Source organism: Aedes albopictus, chromosome 2 (genome assembly GCF_035046485.1).
Source record: "Aedes albopictus strain Foshan chromosome 2, AalbF5, whole genome shotgun sequence".
In the NCBI taxonomy this organism is placed as follows: domain Eukaryota; kingdom Metazoa; phylum Arthropoda; class Insecta; order Diptera; family Culicidae; genus Aedes; species Aedes albopictus.
Window position 1 is genome coordinate 303,174,128 of NC_085137.1, and position 24,493 is coordinate 303,198,620.

The 24,493-nt window shown below is 39.8% G+C and overlaps 1 protein-coding gene across 1 annotated transcript in view; it reads right to left on the reverse strand.

The window, feature by feature from the left end:
- Positions 1-5,323: 5,323 nt before the first annotated feature.
- The window catches only part of LOC115270206 (uncharacterized), a 32,126-nt gene continuing 12,956 nt past the window's right edge, over positions 5,324-24,493 (reverse strand). Inside the window, exons 2-6 of the mRNA XM_029879462.2 lie at positions 10,668-11,030; positions 10,463-10,548; positions 10,099-10,399; positions 5,846-6,135; positions 5,324-5,786 (exon numbers count right to left, since the gene is read on the reverse strand). Of these exons, the coding sequence (XP_029735322.2) occupies positions 5,694-5,786; positions 5,846-6,135; positions 10,099-10,399; positions 10,463-10,548; positions 10,668-10,917 (1,020 nt within the window). The 5' untranslated portion in view covers positions 10,918-11,030 and the 3' untranslated portion in view covers positions 5,324-5,693. The remainder of the gene's footprint in view (positions 5,787-5,845; positions 6,136-10,098; positions 10,400-10,462; positions 10,549-10,667; positions 11,031-24,493) is intronic.

The window sequence follows — 24,493 nt, forward strand, 5'->3', positions numbered from 1 at the left end:
TTGTACAGTACATGCATCACAATATACAAATTCATGCAATGGCAGACAAAGAAAGCTCTTCAATTAATAACTGTAGAAGTGCTCAAGGAACACTTCCCAACTAACAATCACTCATTTAACAAACACCATTATGACGAATTAATTCAACATAATGTTGAATAACATTTGAATTATTTTCACGTACAACCTATGTTCGGGTTTTGTTCACAAAAATTTGGAGAAGTTATAAAGCATCATGTTGTGCACCAACTTAATTTTTTGTTCTTTAAAACGTTTCACAAATGTACAGGAAAGTTGTTATTCAGCTTTGGCAAAAATGACTGAAAATAAATAAAATGCAAAAATTTTGAACTCTCACGAGAGTAATTATTATTATTATTATGAGAACAACTATTATGAAATAAGAATTACATATAAAATTACCTAAATCCGGATTAGAACTCGAGACCTGTCGATTGCCAGCCGCATGCCTTCCTATCTGCGCCATCCTAGAGATGGTGAGATGCAGCACCCAAAGCAAAACATAATCATACCATGACTCAATAATGGTCACTCTTGAACTTGTGTTCAGCAGTGGTGAATTAGCACAGCATGTTGTAATCAACTGAACAACGCCTTATACTTAACAACTGTTCAGCCCAAAACACGTGTTTTCAATTCTGATTTCGCTGTCAGTATTTGCATCGCACGGTGAGAAAACTTGTATCGAATGCGGCCAAAAAGTGTTGGTCCTTATTGAAGATATTGTTTCCAGATGTACTAATTGCGATATGAATATGTTTATATTTTTATTATTAAATATCGATCTTTAAAAATGTATGACAATATGTGGTGCGGTATGGTCTTGAACATGGTGCATTCAGAGCATCTGTTCAGGTTATCTTCTCATGCTCAGTCGAAAATCCGTTAAGCAATTTTTTTATTTATGCTTTTGTCATTGAATCTTGTTGTTATGTTCAATAAATAGTGCATATGGATGTTTAGGGATACTTGAAATGTGTCGATTTCTAAATGCTGTTTGGTTGTCTAGGTGACTGCGGGAACAATATTCACTTCTAGACAGCACTGCAATGTCAAATGCATCGATCCAAGTGTCTCCTACAATCGAACTGCTGCGGAAGACAAAAAATATAATAATCAAGGTACAAGATATCTTGTTACATGCCTCATTTTTACGTTGATTACGTCTTTTAGCACTCAATGTTAAACTACATAATTCTATTCTGTTTTATTTTATGTGATTCGTTTAAAATTTTGGTTCATTGATAACTTGGTTGTCTAAACAGTTTTAGCCATGATTTATCCCATAATCCGAACAAAGTTCCGAGTCAAACTATGACGGGCTGAAGGCGTTTATTTGACAAGTGAAAAGCACATTGTTCAGGAGCATATACTTATCGATACAGCAGCCTAATAAGATGCAGACATATGTTTTGTTAAACTATGTTGTTAAGGAATCAATGCTTGTCGAATAAATTTCTTGTTAAACGTTTGAAAAGTGTTTTAATTTATCATAGTTGATACCGATGAGGAAAGTCGAACATTGACTACTTTCTCAATTCAAAAATCATTTAAACAGTAATGTGTAGAGCATAATTTTAGTTCAGCTATTATTACCATTATTAAGCAACAATTCAGCAAGCTTGCTTGTTTGTGACTTGCAATTGTTAGTTGGGTTAAGTTGAAGTGAGGCAGGCCAAGTCCCAGTGGGACGTAGAGCCATAAAGAAGAAGAAGAAGAAGAAGAAACTCGAGAAAAACGGAATGAGGCAGGCCAAGTCCCAGTGGGGACGTAGAGCCATAAAGAAGAAGAAGAAACTCGAGAAAAACGGAATGAATAGAGCATGATGCAATAGCTTTTAGAATATGAGTGCAATCTATTGTGACTGCATTGGGTAAACCCAACTGCTAACTATTTGTTTCAAAAGTCAAACTGTTCATTTACTGCTGTAAATTGAGAATTGTTCCGCAAACGCTTTTTTGGTATAGATATAGTAGTTCAAAGCTTCCCCGTAACGTGGGTAGATCACCTTAGAATGGTGCGTTGCGGTGTAAGATCTACCAAATCAAATTTTGATCTTGATATTTACCGTATTTATAAATATTCCAAGATCAAAGTTTGATTCACTTTTTTGTGTTTTGTAGTTTATTTTGTTTTAGTGTATGTACTACTAATTAATATTTTATTTCAGCAGGATTCAGGTAAATTTATCGTATGATATAAATCATATTATAAAAATATGTAACTGTGGCGAGCGTATCACTAATATCGAAGACGGCTAATAACAAGACAGACATCTACCCTCTTGCTCCATATACTCTGAGAACTTCAAGCACACTAGCGCCACGAACGAATCCCGGGAACAACATTATGAATAAGTGTGCGTGAGATGCTACAGCTTCCGTGTACGTATTTGCATGTACACGCACACAATCATGTTTAATGTTCCTGTGAATCGTTGAGGGCGTTTCAACCTTGTCGCCTGCGATAGGGTGGGAGCTGTCTGTCTTGTTATTAGCCGTCTTCGCTAATATGTAGCTTATTTGACGTACGATGTTAATATTATTTTACATTTCAGATTACCAACCGAAGAATCTAATTCAATAATTCAACCAAATACCATCAAGATGACGAGGAAACCAGAATGAATCGGGCAGACAACTGATTTGAAGAGTCTAACAATGGTGTGCCTGAACGTTGACCAAGCGTATCCTTTGGAGTTTACCCTTCCACTAACAACACCCAAAATCCCGTGATACCTAGGCCTGAGAGTTCGTAGAGTTGTCTACATTTTTCATAGGTGTCAAAAACTAACCATCCTTTCCCATTCCTCAGCAGTCGCAAGGACGTGGCCAGGACAGTACTCGACCATTGGAGGATTGCGTCAGCCTTGTCTCAGAGTCAGAGATTAGTACCACATCTTTGTGCTTTGGTTCGGACGGGAATGAGGCAACCCTCATAACAGCGGTCTAGGACTGTACCACCTACGAATTTGTGCGACTCGCTTAATGCTAATGCTAATGCTAGATATGGTAGTTCAAAGCTGTTACGTCTGTTTGTCTGTGAATAGCTGTTATCGTGCAGCCGCATGTGGAACTAATGTGATTCCAAAGGGGCCCTCGACTTGAATAGTGCTTCAATAAATTATGTGGGTGGGATTTCTTTCAAATTTTTCGAAAACATGAAAGACCAGCTTCCATTGAAATTTATTTCCATTGTTCTACATGGTACATTGAGCGCTTTTTGGCCCTCTGTTCCATGCAGCGGTAAACTGTAGCTCCAAATAACACAATATATTACGGTTAATAACCTGTTCATATGGGATTGATCAGAATTGCACTGGCCATCCGGCGGTGTGATCATTTCGATGCACTCTAATTGTTCAAGATAGTCGTGCACTAAACGTGTAACTTTTCTCTATCTGAAGTTTTAGCTGTAGTTTGGAATATTGTATGTCTTATGGGTGAAATTTGGAAATTAACATCAATTACCGAAACTAAATCATGTACAATACTGTAAGAACTTTCTCATTTTTATGGGATTAAAATCTTCTTTATCAATGCTTCGCTTTGCAATTATTCTACTAATATCGGAATTTTTTACCCGTCTCTCGTGCCTCGGCTTGTTCAATGTAGGTCTACAACACTTGGGGACGTATCGTAGATTTTTTTATATGCTACAATTCACATCGCAAATATTGTTGTAAATATATGCTTTCATTTCATACAGTTGTTTATCAAATATATATATATGAAGTCCATGTATTTTAATCTAAAGTAATCAATTTGTCGACAGATTCAATAATAATAGATGCCATCGGAAAATTGTATTCATTTGTGCGAATTCAGCTTAGTTTTAGACGTGCAATGGCATGTGAAGCTTACCTATCTTGAAACGTTAGATCCCAGTCAGAATGGAAAACATACATACCAGTTCAAATAGTGTGAAGTTTTGTTCGAAGTTTTGCTATAACCTTTATTGAAAGGGTGCTTCTAATTCAAAGTAGCATGTTTTGCCATTTTTGAAATACGCAGCGTTTTGATTATCGACTGCACTATTAAGGACAAACTTCTTGAAATCCCGCTTCAACAATGCATCAGAACTTCGGACGCACAAATCTCAAGAAGCAAGCTTCAAACAACAGTACATTTTATTATTATCGAAGACCACATTATCAACAAGACTTGCAGCACTGCTGAAAATCGGGAATCCCCGCTAGCAGCGCCACCCCGGATGAAGGTGGCACTATTCATTATAGTGTGTGTAAATTTTCATACTCGCACCAATACACTCTTACACTTTTACACAAAGGTACCACCTTAATTCACCAGGCGGCGGTGCCGTCGATGACGCTTGCCCATAGTATGGGAAAATAACAGAGTTGCATGTCTTCTTGATAAAGTAGTCTTCGTTATTATGTTCTTGCTCACTTGTAACAAGCTTAAAATAAGAAGCTCGGTGCGCTGGTTTTGTTTACAAAGAGATTTGTGCGCTCAAAATCGTGAGTATGACCATTGTGGCGGCCATTTTGGGAGTCTAACAAGTCTGTCCTTAAAGGTCTTTGAGAAGATAAAGCAGATTTTCAGTGCCTCATATTTTTTCACGAATGCTCCTTCACTAGAAGGAGCATTCAACTAGCTTTGATGCCCTTAATTATCTCATGCTTACAGGGGTCAGTTGATGACAAAGTCCGCCAGCTAAAGCCTAGTACGCACCTGGTAAGAAAAGCACTCAAGAAAAAATCCCTCTAATTACCAAAGGAATTTTGACAACTGATTAGTATGGGAGGAAAATAATTGAACGGAACATTTTTCCGCAAGGAAAAGTGACAGCTCCATTTGATTTGCCCGACAGGCGTTACGAGCGTTACACAATTTTCATTTCTTTTCAGCTGCGGACCGCTCAAGAAATTTTGACAACGAAATCATTTCTTGACCGTTTCTTGTCCTATCCTTTTCCACGGTACTTTTCAGGTGCGTACTACACTTAAGAGTTGTGTGCAGCTTGGATACAACTGATTCTGATTTCATCTATATGTATTAAGTAGTCCCGAGCGCCTTTTTACCAAGGAAGTGCGGCTCAAGCAGCGTCTATTGTGGCATTCAGCGACTGACTATGATATGCTGTATCGTTTCAGATAATATGTACCACCATTCTGACAAGGACCTGCCTAAATAAGTCCGGAACTAATTCAAACAACTATTTACGTTTGTAGGCTATCAGTTGCAATAATTATAGTTCTCCTACTGTAAAGGCCATTTATCTTCAAAGAAAATCGAGATTTTCCAATCGCTAGTGGGATTTTTCTTCTTATTTTCATTAATTAGGTGTCGTTCTATCGTCAATTTTACTCATAATAATACATTCAGTTAAGTTGCGTAGTCATAGCTAGTCGTAGTGTTTCAACGGTATGTTAACCAGTAGTTTCTCATAATGTGATTTTACTAATAGCTATACAGTCGTCGTTGAAATCTTCAAATCAATGCATCTTAAATGTCATGCTTTTCGTTTAAGGTAAAAAACGTTTCAAAAGGCTTTCATTTTCTCTCAAATACTTTAGTATGCAATGGTTATACTGTTAGTTTTGTGCATTTTTTATATGAGGTGTGTGGCCTAATGATTGTTTACTATTACTTTGTTAGTTAGGAGTTGCAGGGATATCGTTTTCGGTTGAAAGCTTGGTTTGAACTGCTTTAAAGGATAGTACAGGCCGAACCGTGCATGACTTCACTGATGAACATGGGCGTACCTGCACCCAATCCTCCATCCGTTTTCTCATTTTCGTTCTGTAAGGGAATCATAACTCTAAAAACAAGCAACTTTTAAGCACATTCAAGTTACTCACCTGGTCGTACTCGCAGTCAAAGTATCGGCTCTGGCAATCCAAGCATCGACACTGGTCGGACATTTTACAGGTTATGCCACACTCTTTGGCGACGGCTTTGTACAGTTGTTTGCTGGATTTGTACAGGATCTCCGGACCTTTGATCTCCTGGGCAGCCATCAGAGCTGCTGCTGACGATGCTTCATAGTCCTGTGTATCGTACGAATGGCAATCGTCTGCCATAGAGTTGTTGTCATAATTTTCTGTAGACAGGCATGTTTCCTCGATGTTCATATTCTCCATTTCTTCGGCTAAAACAAAATAATAAAACCAATTCGTCCCTTAGTGCTAAAATTAGGTTGATTGGACGTTTTTGCGCTGAAGATAAGTTGAGTTTTGTTCTGTAAGCATTTATCGAATCGGATTCGTCGACTACGTCCGTAGCGTACTGATGTTCGACTTTTCTTCGACATTATCGACATTCGGACCTGTTGTGGCCCGAATATCGACTTTGGCTTCTAGTTGGTGATGGTGAAGTTGGGACTGACACTCCCTGTTGAGGATTATCAATTTCTTTTTAAAACAAAAAAATCTATTTAAAACATTAATTAAAGTTAGATATGAACAAGAGTTTGACCCGTCCCGGTGAGAGCAAGAACAGTCAGACTAAGGCCTGAGTGACCTTTGCTGCGCATAGGAGTCGTCTCCATTCTGCTCGGTCCATGGCTGCATGTCTCCAGTTCCACACTCTGCGAAGGGTCCGCAGATCGTCCTCCACTTGATCGACCCACCTAGCTCGCTGCGCACCACGTTCTTTTGTACCGGTCGGATGACTCTCGAGAACCATTTTAGTCGGGTTGCTATCGGACATCCTGATAACGTGACCCGCCCACCACCGTAGCCTCCAGATTTTCGCGGTGTGGACGGTGGTTGGTTATCGCAGCAGCTGATGCAGTTCGTGGTTCATTCGCCTTCTACAAGTCCCGTCTTCTATCTGCACTTCGCCGTAGATAATGCGCAACACCTTCCGTTCGAAAACTCCGCGTTGGTCCTCTGCACATAGAGTCCATGTTTCGTGCCCAAAGAGGACTACCGGTCTAATCAGCATTTTGTAAATAGTTTACTTCATGTGACGATCGTAGAGTTCTGCGCAGTCCAAAGTAAGCACGATTTCCTGCCAAATTCAGCTGGTGTCGTTGTCGGCGTTCACCAGTGAGCCGAAGTACACGAATTTTTCAACCGCCTGACTAATCCGAATCGCCTGGCTTCACTCTTTAGTCGGATGTACGTTTGCGCCATCGTTTGAAATTTGCGAGCTAAGGTACACCGGGGCAAGTTGAAACGGGTGGGGCAAGGTGAAACAGCGGGTTAAAATGATGTTTTCTAATGATGATGAACAGTTTGATCGCCATAACACATAGTTTTAGATTCAAACAATCTTTTAGCGAAGGAAATATTTCCAAATTGTATTGAAATCTATTTCAAAACTTCGTGTTTCATCTTACCCCAGCCGTTTCAACTTGCCCCGGTGTACCTTATAATATCAATATCATCAGCGAAACCAAACAGCTGAACGGCCTTCGTGAAAATCGTTCCACTCGTGTTAATCCCCGCTCTCCTTATTACACTTTCCAAGGCGCGATGTTAAACAGCAAGCACGAAAGACCATCACCTTGCCGTAACCCTCTGCGAGATTCGAAGGGACTCCAGAGTGTCCCTGATACTCGAACTGCGCACATCATTCGATCCATCGTCTTCTTGATCAATCGTATCAGTTTATCCAGGATTTCGTGCATAATCTGCCATAGCTGTTATCGATCGATTGTGTCATATGCCGATTTGAATTCGATGAACAAGTGAAGTGTGGGCACGTTGTATTCGTGGCATTTCTGCAACACCTGGCGGATGGCGAACAGCTGATCTGTTGTAGCGCGTTCACCCATGAATCCAGCCTGATATAGCCCCATGAACATTCTTGCAATCGGTGATAGACAGACATAAAATTTGAGAGAGCATCTTGTAGGCAGCGCTCAGTAGTGTGATCACGTGATAGTTCCCGCAATCCAACTTGTCCCCCTTTTCGTAGATGGGATACACGATACCTTCCATCCATTCCTCCTCCACACTTTCTGTCCAGTCCAACAAAGTTCCTGCATCGCCACAATGTTGAAGTTGCGAGGATGTAGTAATTCGTCGTAGATTATCCTGTCACATCCTGCGAAACCTAGTGACTTGCAATTCCATGTTCTAAGTTTCCAATCGTAGTCCTTATTTCGTCGCGTGGGTCTTTGCAGATTGTATCGAGTCGTATTTTCTCCTGTGTTATTCATAATGGGAATTTTTACGGGTGGCTTATTGGGCCTACGCCAACACTCCTGTCTCGTCGGAGGGCTATCGTGCCAGTTCTGTTTAGCGCCTCAACCAACACTGACTGGAGCGACCACGCTGATCTAGCTGTGCGGGGTGCAGCACTTCTTACTCAGCCACTGCACTGGATGCCAGAACAGACGCAGTTTGAGCCGCACCTCTTTGATGAACAGACGCTCGGGTCGTACCTTCTCAAACTAGCGGAAGTCAGAAGGACAACAGTGCCCAGACTGCACTACCAGCTAAACACACAACTCTTAACTGGCGGTCTGTGTCATTTATCGACTCGCCGTTTTGCAGTCCTACCCGTCCCGGTAGTTGCGGGATAATTACGGTCGTTCCGGAAGTTTGTTCCTGATCCAAGTTCGTCCCTTTCTCTTTCATTAATAAAAGCGAACAATCCCACCAACGAGAAGGTTCAGGAGCGTTAGAACAATCTCATAGAACTTGCTAGCATGTTAACCCTTTGAAGTTGGAAGGGGCCAATATGATTGTAGCCGTAGAGAGTTGGAACAAACGCAACACTGTGTTTCAACTGTTTGCGTTCCTCTCTACTGCTAAGAAATGTCGGTCGAAGTCCACCTGCCGCTCAACAGATTGCAACGTTATCACAATCTGTTCTGCACGCAGAACATGAAACAAGCTGACGAGCACGATCACATGCAACCCATACCACCAACGATCCAACGAATCCAATCTTAAATCAGCTCAGCAAACTCAATACAGTCGGTGGATGACAAATGTGCAATTATGCTCCGGCCAACGGTGGCAGTACATGTTAAGGGAAGTTATAGGCAACTGCACGACCATTGGCAAAACTACAAATTTTTGCCAGGGGGTGCACTACGAACAAATATTCAATAGTTCATCCATTCCTCATTCATCGCCCCATATCTCACAGCAATGCATCAAAATTCTTGGGGGTGCCTGGCAACCCCGGCACCCCCGGTAGTTTCGCCTATGTGCACGACGTGCAAAGTCTTTTCAACAGACCGTTGCAACGGCTCGCAGGTGTCGCTAATCACTGAAGATCGCTAAAGGCAACTCTTCAAGTGATTCAAGTTCGGAGCCGATGTCTTCCTGTCCAGTTTTGGAATCAGTACAGGTCAAGAATCACAACATAATTCCTCTGTGGCACACCATCCCATTTTCGGTTAAATAGTTGCTAGTAGGCTCGCGAAACAAGAGTGCTCATACCTGCCACTCGGTCATCAACTTGCACTAAGGGATTGGCATCGACCGGACGTTGTGGTTGTTCTGGGAGGATCAGGAACTACACAACTCCAAGCAACTCACTGCAGATGAACAAAGGGTGGCTGAAGGTTTCAACTCCACCGTCATACGCTCACAGAAAGGTTGCTACGCTAACCTATGGATAACTCGAAGCTAAAACTGGGAAACTCTCTGGTCGCCACCACCAAAAGATTGCGATGTATAGAATGTCGATTCGAGAATGACAGCGACTTAGAGCACTTGCCGCTCGAACACTACAGTTGGCTTGGGACTTAAACCAAGCTCGAGGAGGACGTGCAAACATCGAGGGATGCGTGCTAAGGACGATCACACGAACTACAAGCACGCTGCACTACACGGCACACCAAGCATCCTGGCAGTTGCCTAGGTTGAAAATTTACGATTAGCAGGGTATGTTGCAAAGATGTCGGACAGTTCTGTAGTGTTGGTGCTTACAACATATCCCAAGTAACCATAACATAATTATTACGCCTTGCGTGCCGATATATAGCTATTAAGAGGCTCATATGTTCTATATTGGCCGTACCATAGTTCTGTAAGCCGAAAATGGCGAAATATCGTGTTAATGGTTACTTGGGATGTATCTGGGTGTCAGTTAAAAAGACTGCAGTCATTAACCGACTTTAACTAGTTATACGAATAATAACACTTACTCAACTCTCCCATCGGCTCTTGGGTAGCCATGTTAAACAGCGGATCGCACGACCCAGTGCACCCCAGAAGGTTTTCCTGCGATGGAGATGTGGCCGCGCTACAGGAGTACATCGACGAATCGATGGATTCCTGCTTCCTTGCTGCACTGGGCGTTGTCTGTTGGTGGTCGCAGTACTGCTGCTGGTGCTGCTCGGACGCGTCCAACGATTGTTGACTGTTTCTCAACATTTCGTAGCCGGATGAAGATAGATTCAATGTCGATGTTTTGTTGTTCTCCTTATCTAGAGCTGCGAGGCGATTCTGTGGTAGAAATACATCAGCGTTAGTTAAGCAATAGAGTATGTTTCGGGAGTTTCAGTATACTTCTTCTAGCACATGCTCGTAAGATGGCGGTGGGCTCAAAGGTATCGTATTGGCTTCAGTGTGAGTTAAAGATGGATTTATATATCCTAGAATTGAAACATGAACATTACTACAACTCTACTAGTCCGCACAAGCATTTTGCTGCGATCACCAATGTGTCCTGAATGCAATAGAGTACAATGTTCAAACCCCACAAAGAATTTACCTAGTCTATCATCGGTTGAGTCTCGGTCCCGGATGAGGGCCCGCTGGTCGTTGTTCATCGAAACTAAGCTATCGTTATTTTGCTCGGAATCGAGGGTAGTGCTACTTCCGTAGCCTGCACCCAAAGTGTTACTGTTCAAATAGTTGGAAACAATTTGATTGGCCTGATTGTCTACTACGACATCCTGCTCCTGGGAGGCGCTACGGGACGAACCACTACCCATGCGGAATTTGAGCTTGAAGGGGGCCATTGTCCCGCGAACGGAAACAATTTTGGCGCGGAGCCAACGGGCTGGCAGACCGAGTCTGGGTTTTAGTGTTATTGTTTTAATTAGGTTTGGTTTAGTTTTAGTACGATTAAGGACTGAAATTAGAAGAAGATAGAGAAAGAAACCAGTGATAGAAATACTTTTAGGTAACTTATAGCAATAAACTGATTAAGGAGTATTCGCATTGCCAATTAAAAGTAAACAAAAAGTAAAAATATAAATGTAGAAAACCGAAAAAAAACTGCAAGTTGAAAATCTATTTTAAACGGAAAAAAGAGTATATAAACAAAGTAATTAAAATTCAATACCAAAAGATTTGTTTTAATTCCTATATCAATATCTACAAAGCACGAATTTAAAAAGTTTATGAAAAATGTTACTTAAATTCTATTTATAAATTTTATACATTTTAAATTTAAACAACTATAACTTTCGTGCAACAAAAAGTGAAATATGATACAAAGAAGATGAAGGTATGGAGGAATTTAGGCTGATAGGCGCAAAGCTGATCTAAGTGTTGAGCGACATAACGTGTACGGAATACCTGGGTACCGTCGTGCGGGGCTACTTTTGAAATGCGAGGCTACTTTTGACAATTTTGTGGATTTTTTTAAATTCAAAATATGGTTCGAATCTGTTTGATGTCTTTGGGACTATTATGAAGCAATAGTTTTCCCTTCATTTGGTTGAAATTATTTTTCAAGCAGACCGTTTATTGCTTGTCAGGACGCGAAAATACATAGAATAAACCAATCAAATATACGTAACAAACGGGTTGTTCAATTCATTCAAAATGTATCAACGTAGCATATACACTCGAATATTTGTATCGTTATACATTATAAATGACCGTTCCACCTAAATAAAGGGTTGATGGTCCCTTCTTTTCAGGCTATCTATATAGCAATATCACGCTGCTTATAATACCAAAGGTAGCAAAGAAATATCTTAAAACGCATATATTTATTCGAATCATGTCTGATATAGTATACTACAGTATTGGTACAAAGTAGTTTTTTAAATAACCCTGGAATTTGAAATGCAGTTTTGTTATAGATAAAAATGTCCAAAGAAGCCCCCATCTGGTTCTATATGAGATGTGTTCGATTGGTGTATGAACAACATTTTTGTTTATTGATTGGTTTAGTTCAAATTTTGCATACATCCTACATACACTCCCGATCAAAAGTTTGGGGTCACCCCCTCAAAAACATGTCATTTTTTTAGGCCCATATCTCCGCCAATTTGCGTCCGATTTCAAAACCCTAATAAGTCAAAGAAACTTTGAACATGATTTAAAAGAAACTTTTTCAAAAAAAAATTGTCCGTAAACTTAACCCAAAGTTGCCAAATTTTCTAAAAAATAAATATAAACTTACGGCAGTGTCGCTGAAAATTGGGTCGACCAAATTTTAAGATGAGAGCGGTAATATAACCCATTTTCTATTAGCTTTCAACTGCTTTTTACAGAACTTAGCTAAAAAATCTTGAAAAAAAAAAGTTATTAAGCAAATTAACTCTTCATGTTATCGACCAAAAGTTTGGGGTCACCCCTCAATATGATGTATTAGCCAACAGTTTGGGGTCGCTATCGTAAAACATGGAAAAGTGATTTGGTGATATCTTCGTCATCTATAGTTCAATTTTGATTGTTTTTGGCTCATTTCAAAGATAATTAACTAAATTTACGTTTGATGTCTTTAACTTAACGTATTTAACGATTTTTGTATATAAAAATGTTATGTGAAGTTAACACATTTCACCACACTTCAAGAAATGAGGCAACTTTACGTTAAGTTTTAGTATGTAAATTTCATCAAATATATGTGGTTCAATTGTAAGATGAGGCTTTCCTCCCTTACCTGCTGTTACCCGGCAGGGCGGCCTAAAGCAGGGTACCTCCACTAATATTTGAATTTCGGATGAAATTAAATAATAAAATATAAATAAATAAATTTTGCAATAAACTTTTATATTAATCTATCTGACCTGTTTTGCCCCGTTCTCCCCTCAAGGCACTGGTCGCTGGTCACACGTTGGGGCCCTTGCTGCTAAACGGTGGTGGTGGTGGTCGTTCTTTCGCTCCCGCACGGACTATGCGGAGCTTCTTCCTTCTTCTTCTTTCTTCTTCTGTTTCTTCTTTTTGGGCGGAGCGGACCTGGTGTGATGGTTAGAATACTTGACTATCACGCCGAGGACCTGGGATCGAATCCCACTCCCGACAAACTCGCAAAAATGTGAGTTCTTCCTTCGGAAGGGAAGTAAAGCGTGGGTCCCGAGATGAACTAGCCTAGGGCTAAAAATCTCGTTAATACAGATAAAAAAAAAAAAATCTTTTTGGGCACTTTTAAGACTGCTGAGCAGTCGTCCTTGTCGTTTAGCTAGGGGGAAGAGCGGGCTCCTTTGTCGGATCCCCCTAGCGACGGTGGTGTAAAACACCGGATCTATCCACCCGCCGTGAATAATCCCGGCAGATTCCGCAGAATGCTGCCACAAGTTGTACGCCCCTTTGTACAAACTTGTTTTCGTTCTCCTTGACAATTAGCTACACGGGCGAGACTGGCTCTATTGGCTGAGCCCGTGTAGCGAGAACGGTCGATGTGTGGTACACTTGGCGAACCGCAATGGCGGTGGTCCACACACCTTTTGGCACTATCACTAGCACTCACTTGTTCCCGAACCGCGGCCGGCACTTTCCTCTTTGGGAACTACGAACGGACACTCCCGACGTTGCTGGGAACAACCATCCAGCTAATATATGCGACACGGAGGCTGAATCGCGCTTTTCCCGGTCAAATTGAACGGGAAACCAAATCGCGTCCGTCGTTGTTCGCGGTTCGTAACTTTTTTTTTCTCGTCAAAACAAAAAACACCACGCACCGCACTCGATTGTTTCTGCTGCTTGTTGCTGCTGATGTGTGCCTTGGAGTGGGGGAGCTTGGGGGTCGAATGCCTCACCGGTACAAAATACATACGATTTTATTTCCCTAAATTGACAAAACTAACTTCAAATAAAAAATTATAAAAAACAAACAAATTAAAATGTTGCAAAACACAGTGGTGTACATAAATGTAGTACAAAATTGTAACCGCGGGTTACAATCTCGCCCACACCGAGGAGAAAAAAAAAATGGAAACCATTTTTTTTACTAACCCTAACGCCTAACACCGATAACAACATATATAACGAATTAAAATGAAATAAATTAACAAGGAAATAAATAAAAATAAATAATAAAATGTAAATAAAAAATCTGCCTAACCTAACCAAACAAAGACATTTTCCACAGATTAAAATGTAACAAAGACACAATCAGGGAACGACCGAACAAAAAGAAAAAACTAAATCGGTACATCGTCTCGTGGTTGTTCTGCAGACAAGGACTGGGACCCGTCGCTATTAACGGCACCAGACCACCCTCGGACACATCCGGTTCTCAATGGGAGAGCTAAGAATCTTCAACTCCCCCAGACCAATTCGGGATAACACTCAAAACAACCTGACTTCCTAAAACCCTGCTAGCCTCCGGTCGGAAGTAGCATAGCAGAGGAACGGTTGTCGTGGTCTTGTTTTTCTTGTTATTCTTTTCTTCCGACGTCCAGTATTCCCGTCCTGACGGTATTTATAATTACTAGACAGGTGGGGTTTCAATTCAATCCACATTCATCCAAAGTGTATCACTCATTCATCCCAATCACTGGCCTACGCGTACCCACAATCACACAAGACATTTGAATGAACACCCCGCCATTTCACCACTTTCATTCATCCTCATTCACTCTCATTATTTTCACTCATACAATACATTTTCTCACTCATACAGCACACAAAATACCAAAAACAAACGGGCAATGGACGCAAGGTATTGTCTTTTACGCTACAAGTAATTCCTTTCCCAAGGATACTTGAGCAAGACACCGAACGTGAATGCAGATCAATTACGAGCTGATTCCGTTTGGAATCAGTCGAATTTCCCTGATTCTGGCAGATAAAAATAACGAAGATACAACAAATTAAAAAAAGGTTAAAATGGGGTTGTCATCTATGCGCGGGAAATAAACATGAAGATAGCTCTCAGTATACAGGTGCGCATACATAGATGACCTCCCGAATGGATCGGCGATCGCGGTTTAAGTCCTTCTGTCAGGGAAGGAAGATTAAGTTGGGGTGTTGATAATGAATTGAGGTGATGAACTCTAGAGGTTCACAACCTCGAAGAGTTGTCAGGTGCCGGGAGATTTAGGTGTCGGCTCCTGAGGAAAGAAGATGATTGCCAGCGTGAAGTGATGCGTGATGCTCCCGGATCCATCGATCTTCGGAAGCTCCCAAGTGAGCAACCTGGTGAAGTCGATATGGTGGATCCGAGGAGCTCCTGGAAGATTTTATATTCACGCTGGCTTGGGAAAATTTGCTGTCACCCTCCAACGGCTCAATCAGGCTGTGTAGGCGACACCATTCTTCTTCAGGTGAGTATTGTGATTAAAGCTAGTGTACTAACCAGTGTCCTAGTATTGACAACCGTGGTTGTCAAGCCAATGTTTGACAGTCTTGGGCTGTCGCTAAGATTCTGGAATCGGACACTCCCCGGTGTTCCACTAACTTTTCCCACAACCTCACACTGAATTTGATATCTACTTGCAGGTCATCGTTGAGCAATATGCAAGCAACGGATGCCTGGATCAAAGTAATTGAAAAGTTTATTTTTTGAAGTAAAAATTAATATTCACTCTCACTGTACCAATTTGGGAAAATTTGCTATGAAAATTTGATTGGGAAATTATATTTGAAGAATTGGTACAGATAGGAGCTACGGGAATTTCTATTGAAGATTTACAGAAGGATTAGATTTCCAACAGGTTTAATTGGATCTAATCCCATTTTGCAAACAATAAGGGCACCGAGAAGCTTCAAAACCCTTAAATCCACACAGTACGCAGAAAACACGCTTGGGCTTAGAACACTTTTCGTGTTCATGCCCCTGAATCCCACAGTTGTAACACACTCCCAAGTGTGGCGGACGATGTTTGTCCACCAGAGAGCTCAAACTTATAATGCCTTCTCGTTGCGACTGTGGAGATTTAGGGATTGTACCAGTCTTCTCTCGGAGATTTATTTCACGTCGACCTCCCGTTTCCTTGAAACGAAGAGGTGGAGGTCTATTTCGTTTTGGTGACGATGGAGGGCTATTCTTGTTGTAGCATACCCTTGGTTTATACCCATTTCCATTGTCACGAGATTGTTGTTGCTGCTGGCTTTTTCTAGAACCATCGTAGGCAGGCTTGCTTGAAATTGTAGATACTTCCTTGGGAACTCCAAATACTTTTTGGTAAATGGAGGTTTTGGAAGCATCTGTAGTCTTTCCGATGAGCATCAACTCGGACAATGTGTTCACCGGCTTGAAGACGAGTACCTGTTTGTAATCAGGCCTCAGGTTTCGCTTGAGGATGTCTAGCTTCTCGTGGGAACTTAGCGGCGCAGGCATAGCACGGAAGATCTTCTCCATCTCAAGATAAAAATCTTGGAAGGATTCATTCCTCTGCTGTCGCCGCTGAGACGCTTTCATCCTCAGCGCAGCATCAAGTTCCGGGTGCACGAAGTTCGCCTTCAACTCGCACACCAGGTGGTTCCAGTTGTAGAACCGCTTCTGGGAACGCATCGCTTGAAACCAAGCCAACGCATTACCGGTGAACAAATGCATTGCCGAGCTAAACAGTTCTGCCTCGGACATTTGTTCTGACTCAGCGTAATGGTGGACACATTCCAAAAATTCGTTGAGTCCCATGCGGAGCTTCTTCCGTCTTCTTCTGTTTCTTCTTCTTCTTTTGGGCACTTTTAAGACTGCTGAGCAGTCGTCCTTGGCGTTTAGCTAGGGGGAAGAGCGGGCTCCTTTGTCGGATCCCCCCTAGCGACGGTGGCGATAAAACGCCGGGCAAGTTACTCGCCGTAACAAGCCCTGGTAGTAACCGCAGTTAATACCCAAGAAAACACGCTCCTTTGTGAATTCCTGCTTCGTCCTTCTTGACTATTAACTGTAGGGGCGAGAAACTCAATTGACTGAGCCCCCACAGTAAGGACGGAAGGTGTTTGGACCTTTGACGATACCGCAATGGCGGTGGTCCACACCTTGAGCACTTTCACAAGCACTTCACAGTTCCCGAACCGCGGGCCGGCACTGTTCCCTTTGGGAACTCTTAACGCGCACTCCCGACGTGGCTGGGAACAACCATCCAGCAGAAAATAAAACGACACGGGGATTTAATTGCACTTTTCCCGGACCAATTGATGCGGGAATCAAATTGTGTCCGTCGCGCTTCGCGGTTCGTAACCTTCTTTTTTCATCCAAACAAAAACACCACACACCGCACTCGATTGTTTCTGCTGCTTGTTGCTGCTGATGTGTGCTTCGGAGTGGGGGAGCTTGGGGCACCGACGAACCGACGTGACAGCTAGAACAAATAAATTCAAATTTGTTGTCCGCGACGCCATGATGAAAAATAAGCGAACACTATCGCCACCTCTATAACGGCCCGCGATGGTTTGATAGCTCGACACCGAACCCCCGTGTGTTCATATAGGAAACGGTTCGCGTCTGCGCTGATTTGACAGAAGCGATCGCTCGCTTCGGTGGTCGACCGTTAAATTTGGGGGGGGGGACACTTTTGAATCACCACTGTCACGTCGGTTCGTCGGTGCTTGGGGGTCGAATGCCTCACCGGTACAATATACACGAATTAATTTCCCTAATTCCTAACTACCTAATTTCAAATAAAAATTATAAAAACAAAACAAACCAATTAAAATGTTACAAAACACAGTGGTGTACATAAATGTAGTACAAAAAGCAGTTGAAAGCTAATAGAAAATGGGTTATATTACCGGTCTCATCTTAAAATTTGGTCGACACAATTTCCAGCGACACTGCCGTAAGTTTATATATTAATTTTTTAGAAAATTTGGGAACTTTGGGTTAAGTTTACATACAAAATGTTTTGAAAAAGTTTCTTTTAAATCATGTTTAAAGTTTCTTTGACTTATTATCTTTTGAATGAGACCTAGGGTTTTGAAATCGGACGTAAATTGGCGAATATATGGGTCTAAAAAAATGACATGTTTTTGAGAGGATGACCCCAAACTTTTGATCGGGAGTGTACATGCTCACGATTATTATGTGTAAAAATTGTGGAAATCCATTCACTACTCAGGGAGTTATTATGTCATAAAGTTGAAAAACCACGAAAAAGTATAGAAAGAAGCCCCGTACGACGGTACTGCATTTTTCTTTTGTTATTTTTTATTCATCAATACAACACTGTGACCACGTTCAGTAGCAGCCAAACTCTCAAGTAATATGTTCTAACAAACACTTCAGCTGCACAGCATAATTCCAAAATTTTGTTGGAATAATAAACTATTTTTCACTGATCTCTCTTATATAGACTGTTTCAGAAATTATAAATTCACTTACGATTGACTGCCATTTCAATTTGAGCCAAGGCCAAGGAATCCCGGTGGTGAGACTAAATAGGTCTATAGACACGAACACATTGTGCATTTCAAGAACCTCACTAAGACCAGAAATGACATTTCAGATTCCTTACATAAATTTTGCATAAATTTCTTCAAGACATCTTAGAGTATTTTTTTCTTTTCTGGATTTTTTGCTTTACTGAATTTTGTTTAAAAATACTTAACTGATTTTCAGGGGATTTCAGGAAAACTCAAACGATCTATTTTATCTATTTTCGTCAATTAGTTAAATTGATTTTACCAGAATTTCCCAATAACTTCACCAATGGTTTCTTCTGAAGTTTAAACAAAATATTTGCCAGAAGATCCATAAGAAAATTTCAAGTAATAATTAGACAAACCATGGATATTAGGAGGAATTCCTGAAGAAATTTCTATATGAGTTTTTGTTGGAATCTCTGAAAGAATTCCTTCCGGAATTACTGAATGGAATTATGCAGGAATCTCTGAAGGAATTCTGCTGGGATATGCAGTCCATATGAAAATCCAAGAGACATTTCAGCAAGAATTTCCAATCGACTTCATGTAGATATTCTTGCAGGAATTTCTGGAGAAGTTCGTGAAGAAATGTCTGAAAGAGAACCACTGGCTGGAAGAATATTTGAAAGAATACTTGAAGAAATATTTGAAGGAATCACTGTAAAAGTTGCTTAAGGAATTAAAAAAAAAATCCCTAGGAAAATTTATGAGAAGATTTCTTTGGACAGTTTTTGAAGGAATACATGGAACCCGGGCAGAAAAAAAATACAAAACAATTGCAAGTTTTACCATTCAAAATGAATTACTGAATGGTATAATTTGCCATTGGTTAGTTTGAAATAAGTGACAAAAGGGCAAAAATAATAACTGACATTGTTCGATAAAATAACTAAAGAATGTCAAATTTTGACATAACAATGACAAACCAAGAACAAAAAAAATAATGTTGAGAATTGCAAAATATATCATCATTAAGAATATTGAAAACAGAACAATATCAAAATTAGTTATTTGTTTGTCAACCAAAAGAAGGCTATATTAAGTAGTTTATTCCAATAACAAAATGAAAACTTATAATTTTTCGGGATGGAAAGTAATTTCAAACAAATATCAAAAGATACCATTAGAATAACCAAAATTTAAATTTTGTCATTATTATGTTCTTTATAAGTGCCAAAACTGCGATGGTTCATCAAACTCGTAAGAGATCAACAATATCTTACCAATTGCAAAATTTGTTATAATAGCAAAATAATACATTCAGTAGTTATTCTTCCATATTTGATAAATGACAAACGAATGGCATATTTTGATATGATATCATATTATGCTATTGACATGTTGTTTATATCTTTTCATGAAGAAATCATGAATGGCAAAATTAGTTATGACAATAAAATTTGTTATTCTTTTGTTTTTGGTTTGCCATTCACCTCTACCCGGGAAGAGGTCAACAATATCTCACCAATAGCAAAATTTGTTATGATAGCAAAATAAGACATTCAGTAGTTATTCTTCCAAATTTGATAAATGATAAGCGAATGGCATATTTTGATATGATATCATATTATGCTATTCACATGTTGTTTTAAGCTCTTTATGAAGAACTCATGGATGACAATAAAATTTGTTATTCTTTTGTTTTTTGGTTTGCCATTCACCTCTACCCGGGAAGGTTTTCAAAAGAATCTTTTAGAGAAGTTATGTCTAAAATCTTTGGCAGATTTCCAGAGAAATTTCAAAAGGAATTCAAAATTTGTGGTTTTCTGGAGGAATTTATGAGGATATTCATGAAAGGTTTTGAGAGATTAACCAGCCAAGGGTTGAAAGTCTCTATAATATAGCAAAATAAAACAATCAATAAAAGGTTTTCTAGGGAAATTGTAGCAAAAAATTATGGAGCAATCTCTAGTGTACATGAAACAATTTCGAAGAAATCAATAAAAGGTTTTCTAAGCGATATTAGAGCTTTCTTCTTTCTAAAGGAATCTATAGAAGACTTTCTGAAGAAAACTTTGAACAAATTATCATAGAGATCCATGGTGGATTCACTGAGGTAATCTATTGAAGGGTTTAAAAGTAATCTTTAAAGATATGTTTGCAGGAATCTCTGTAAGAATTGTGGAAAACTCTGGAAATTCGCAAAAAAAATTAAATGAAGATTTTTTAGGAAAAAAACCCAGGAAAAATGTGTAATAGAAGTACCTAATGAGAAATAGAAGCATGAAGAATTTTTGAAGGAATGAAGAAAATTTACAAATATATCACTGAAAGATTTTTTGAAAGAATATCTGCTGAAATTGGGTCTCCAGTTAGCCTAGTGGTTAAGGCTATGGATCGCCAATCCGGAAAGCCCTTCAATTAATAACTGTGGAAGTGCTCAAAGAACTTTAAGTTGAAGCGAGTCAGGCCAAGTCCCAGTGGGAACGTAGAGCCACAAAGAAGAAGAAGAAGAAAAATAAGAAGAAGAAGAAGATCTGCTGAAATTCCTTATTGAAACTATAGAAAATCATCTAATAATATCCTTAGAGAAATATCAGGAGGAATCCTTTGAGTAACTTCTGAAAAAAAAATCTTAGATAACTTGCTGAATTTGTAAGGATAAGAGAAATATTTCAATGAAAGCGAAGAAAATCCTTGGAAGATGCCTCAAGACATTCCCAAGTGGTTAAGAATTTTAAGAAAGAAACTATCACTAGAATTTTGAGAGCACATTATTTTTGCATTAAAAAACTAAAATAGTTTCCGAAATAAAATAGTAGACAAATTTTCCGGTAACATCATGGTAAATGCTCAAAATAAACTAGAGAAATTCGATTGTTTGAGCATATTGAAACAATAAAAAAACATATCATCATTCCCATATGACTAAAAATATTAAAATTGATAACATTCAAAAAAAAAAAAAAAAAATAGCATCATCCTGCTTTCTTGTAGCTTTAGGCCTTTTCGGCGCCCCTTTGAGGCTGACGCCCTTGGCGGGGGCCAGCCTGGCCAACCGCACGCTACGGCTCTGGTCATGAATGCTCAAAATTTCATTACATTCGATTCATTGAATCTGAAGATATAACAGTTCGAATTTGGCTATCTGATAATTATGCCCTTAACCAGAATCTTTCTTACTTCATGTAGAAAAGCTCGATTTTCTTAAATTTGAACCATTGATAGACAACTAGTTTGAAATTTCTTGATGTACTTTTCGAAAATTTACAGCTAGTTGACCAATTTTTGAAAATTGAAAATTTTGCCTGATCGACATTTTGTCTATCCCCTGTAAGAGGGGTCCAGTTGCAAAGGGGTGTAAGTGACTGTTTTGTCGATTTTGAGCTGAGAATATCGAAGAATTCTTCACACAATACTTGATACAATACAGTAAGTATTTTACCCACTCCATTACCTGACATTTATGTCCACTGTAGGTATGGGTAATTGCGCCTCGGTTTGGACCCGAAACGCGAAACCCATCAAACAAATCGATCAGATTGGGCACGGTACAGAAAATAGAATATACCAGAATTTCACCATGTGATGGATGAACCCCGCCACAAAAACGGCTCCGATAGCGTCCCGTCCGTATCTCTGGAGGGGTGAGTGATTCTTCACATTATGCTTTTAGTGTCGCTTCTAGTTGTGCTATTGTTGGCTTTGCGATATGATCCAATTTCCCGACCCAACATCCGGGGTTGTTACCCATGCTCTCATCCTTCCACCACCCACCATCTAGCAGCTACTCTGCGCTCTGGAGGAGGTGAAATCAGATGACCAAGAGTCAAAGATACCATACTATCCAACCGACAGCGGTGTGTCCCATTTCCAAGGACGAATTCGAGCACACCGTCGTCCGTCGGCGGTATCTATCTCTCTAGAAGAAATCGATTTTCCATGGTGTCGAAGCAACGGAACTGCAATATGATTGCTGGCTCCAAACTAGGATTAAACTTTTATTTATTTTCTCGTCGTAAAAATAGCGGGGGAAACTATTTCTCTTTTCGTTCTTCTCAGTTGGCGGAAGCGCCTACAGCTGTTTGGTTCATGTCTGAATACAGCACGGATAGCCCATCGTGTATAGATATTTATTAAATCAGTTAAACTTGTACACTATAATTGGCTATGGTTTTCTTCAATTATTGAATCTGCTTCATAGAATGGAGTTGGTACTGCAGTCATCATAAAAGTTTATAGGCCAAGTGGTTTTTAAACTGTCCTTTACAGCAAATTTCCACTCACACTCAAGGAGGCTATTCATTCTACACAACCTTGTATATAACAAGCATAATGAGCGTAGGTCCTTCACTGAAGAATCCTGGGCCACTTAACGTTTACCGTTTCGATGGATTGACGGAAGATAGATCAAAAATAAAAAGAAACATGTTCCTGTGGCATCCGGTTGTGCTGGGCAGTGCGCTGCTGCCGCCGCACCGAAGGCAAGAGGCAAGCACACCTCAGTGGATGCAGGGTCCAAGAATCCACCGGGGTTCAGTTCAGAATAATTCCGACATATGGCATTAAGCGAAAGGGGCTCTCAGCCGTTGCTGACCGCGGCAGTCCATGGGAAATTAAAGGACGAAAATTCTCATCAGGAACTTAGCAATGAGTTATCAGCCGTAGCAAATAAATAACACGTGTAGATACAGGGTATGTACCCTGTACCCATACACTGAATGCTGATATTTTCGTCAGTTTTCAACCGATTACATTAAGTTTTCCAATCCGTTTAATTGAGTTTGTTTTGAATGCTATTGCATGCAAAGTTGTAATGGGATTGATGTTCCACCTTAACATCGACTTAGAAGGTGTAATAAGGAGAGCGGGCATAAACACGAGTAGAACGATTTTAACGAAGTCCGTTCAGCTGCTTGGTTTCGCTGATGACACTAGTTTACAGCATTTTTGAACTCGGTAAGTTGATGATCATTTTTGGTGTGAAATCATGCCATGAGTTCGAAAACGCGAAGGAAAATAAATACAGTAGAGCGGAAATTTTTTCGACTTTCCATACAAGGTTGATGTTTTCAAATCGATTTTTGTTCTACTTTTAAGCAAAGTCGCTTACTTTACACATATCATTCTCCGTAATCAATGCTCCGATTGAGCTGATTTTTTTACTGTAGTTTACCTACATATGATATGTGATGTGATAAACATTTAGAAAGAATTGGTGTTTTCTTATTGAAAAAAAAAAAATACATACCTATCTTTATATTTTTTATGCAAATTATGCTAAAGTTTAAGGAGATCGTCCCTAAAACTCGCCAATACATATCTTCAAATTTATCAATTTGACGCAACATCTGCATTCATATGATCGAATGGTATTATATTGAGCTTTTAATTTTTGGAAAAATATTTGAAATTGGTTGACCGAAACGCATGATATATGAATTTGAGTAAATTCCATATTTTAAACAGTTGTGAATCTCGATATTGAGTTAAAATTCAAAAACTGTTCTACTTAAAATTTTTTGAAGCGCGGTTTAGAAATCAGCGCTAAATTGTGTTCAAAAAATTTTTGTCGTTGACAGAAGTTCACGACTTTCGTTTTATTTTGTAAACTACTGTGATATACATATTGATACTATAGAAATTTGAGATGATGGCGGAAACGTACATCCGACTAAAGAGTGAAGGTAGGAGAATCGGATTGGTCATTAATGTGTCGAAGACAAAGTACCGTTATTTCGGGTGAAATCGATCAGTGGGGTGAAATTGATCAACGTGAAGGCCATTTTTATTTGTTGAAAATAATGCTTTAAACTTAAGGACAAACGCCTTGAAATCCCGGTTCAACAGTGCATCAAAACTTCAGACGCACAAATCTTAAGAAGCAAGCTTCAAACAACAATGCATTTTATTATTCTGTTCTTGATCACTTGTAATTAGCTTAAAATAAGAAGCTCAGGTGCACTGGTTTTGTTTACGAAGAGATTTGTGCCCTCAAAATCGCGAGTAGGTGCCAAAGTCGGCCATTGTGGCGGCCATATTGGGATTCTAACAAGTCTGTCCTTAAAACAATTTGTACAAAAATGTCAATCATCTGGCTCAAGAGTTATT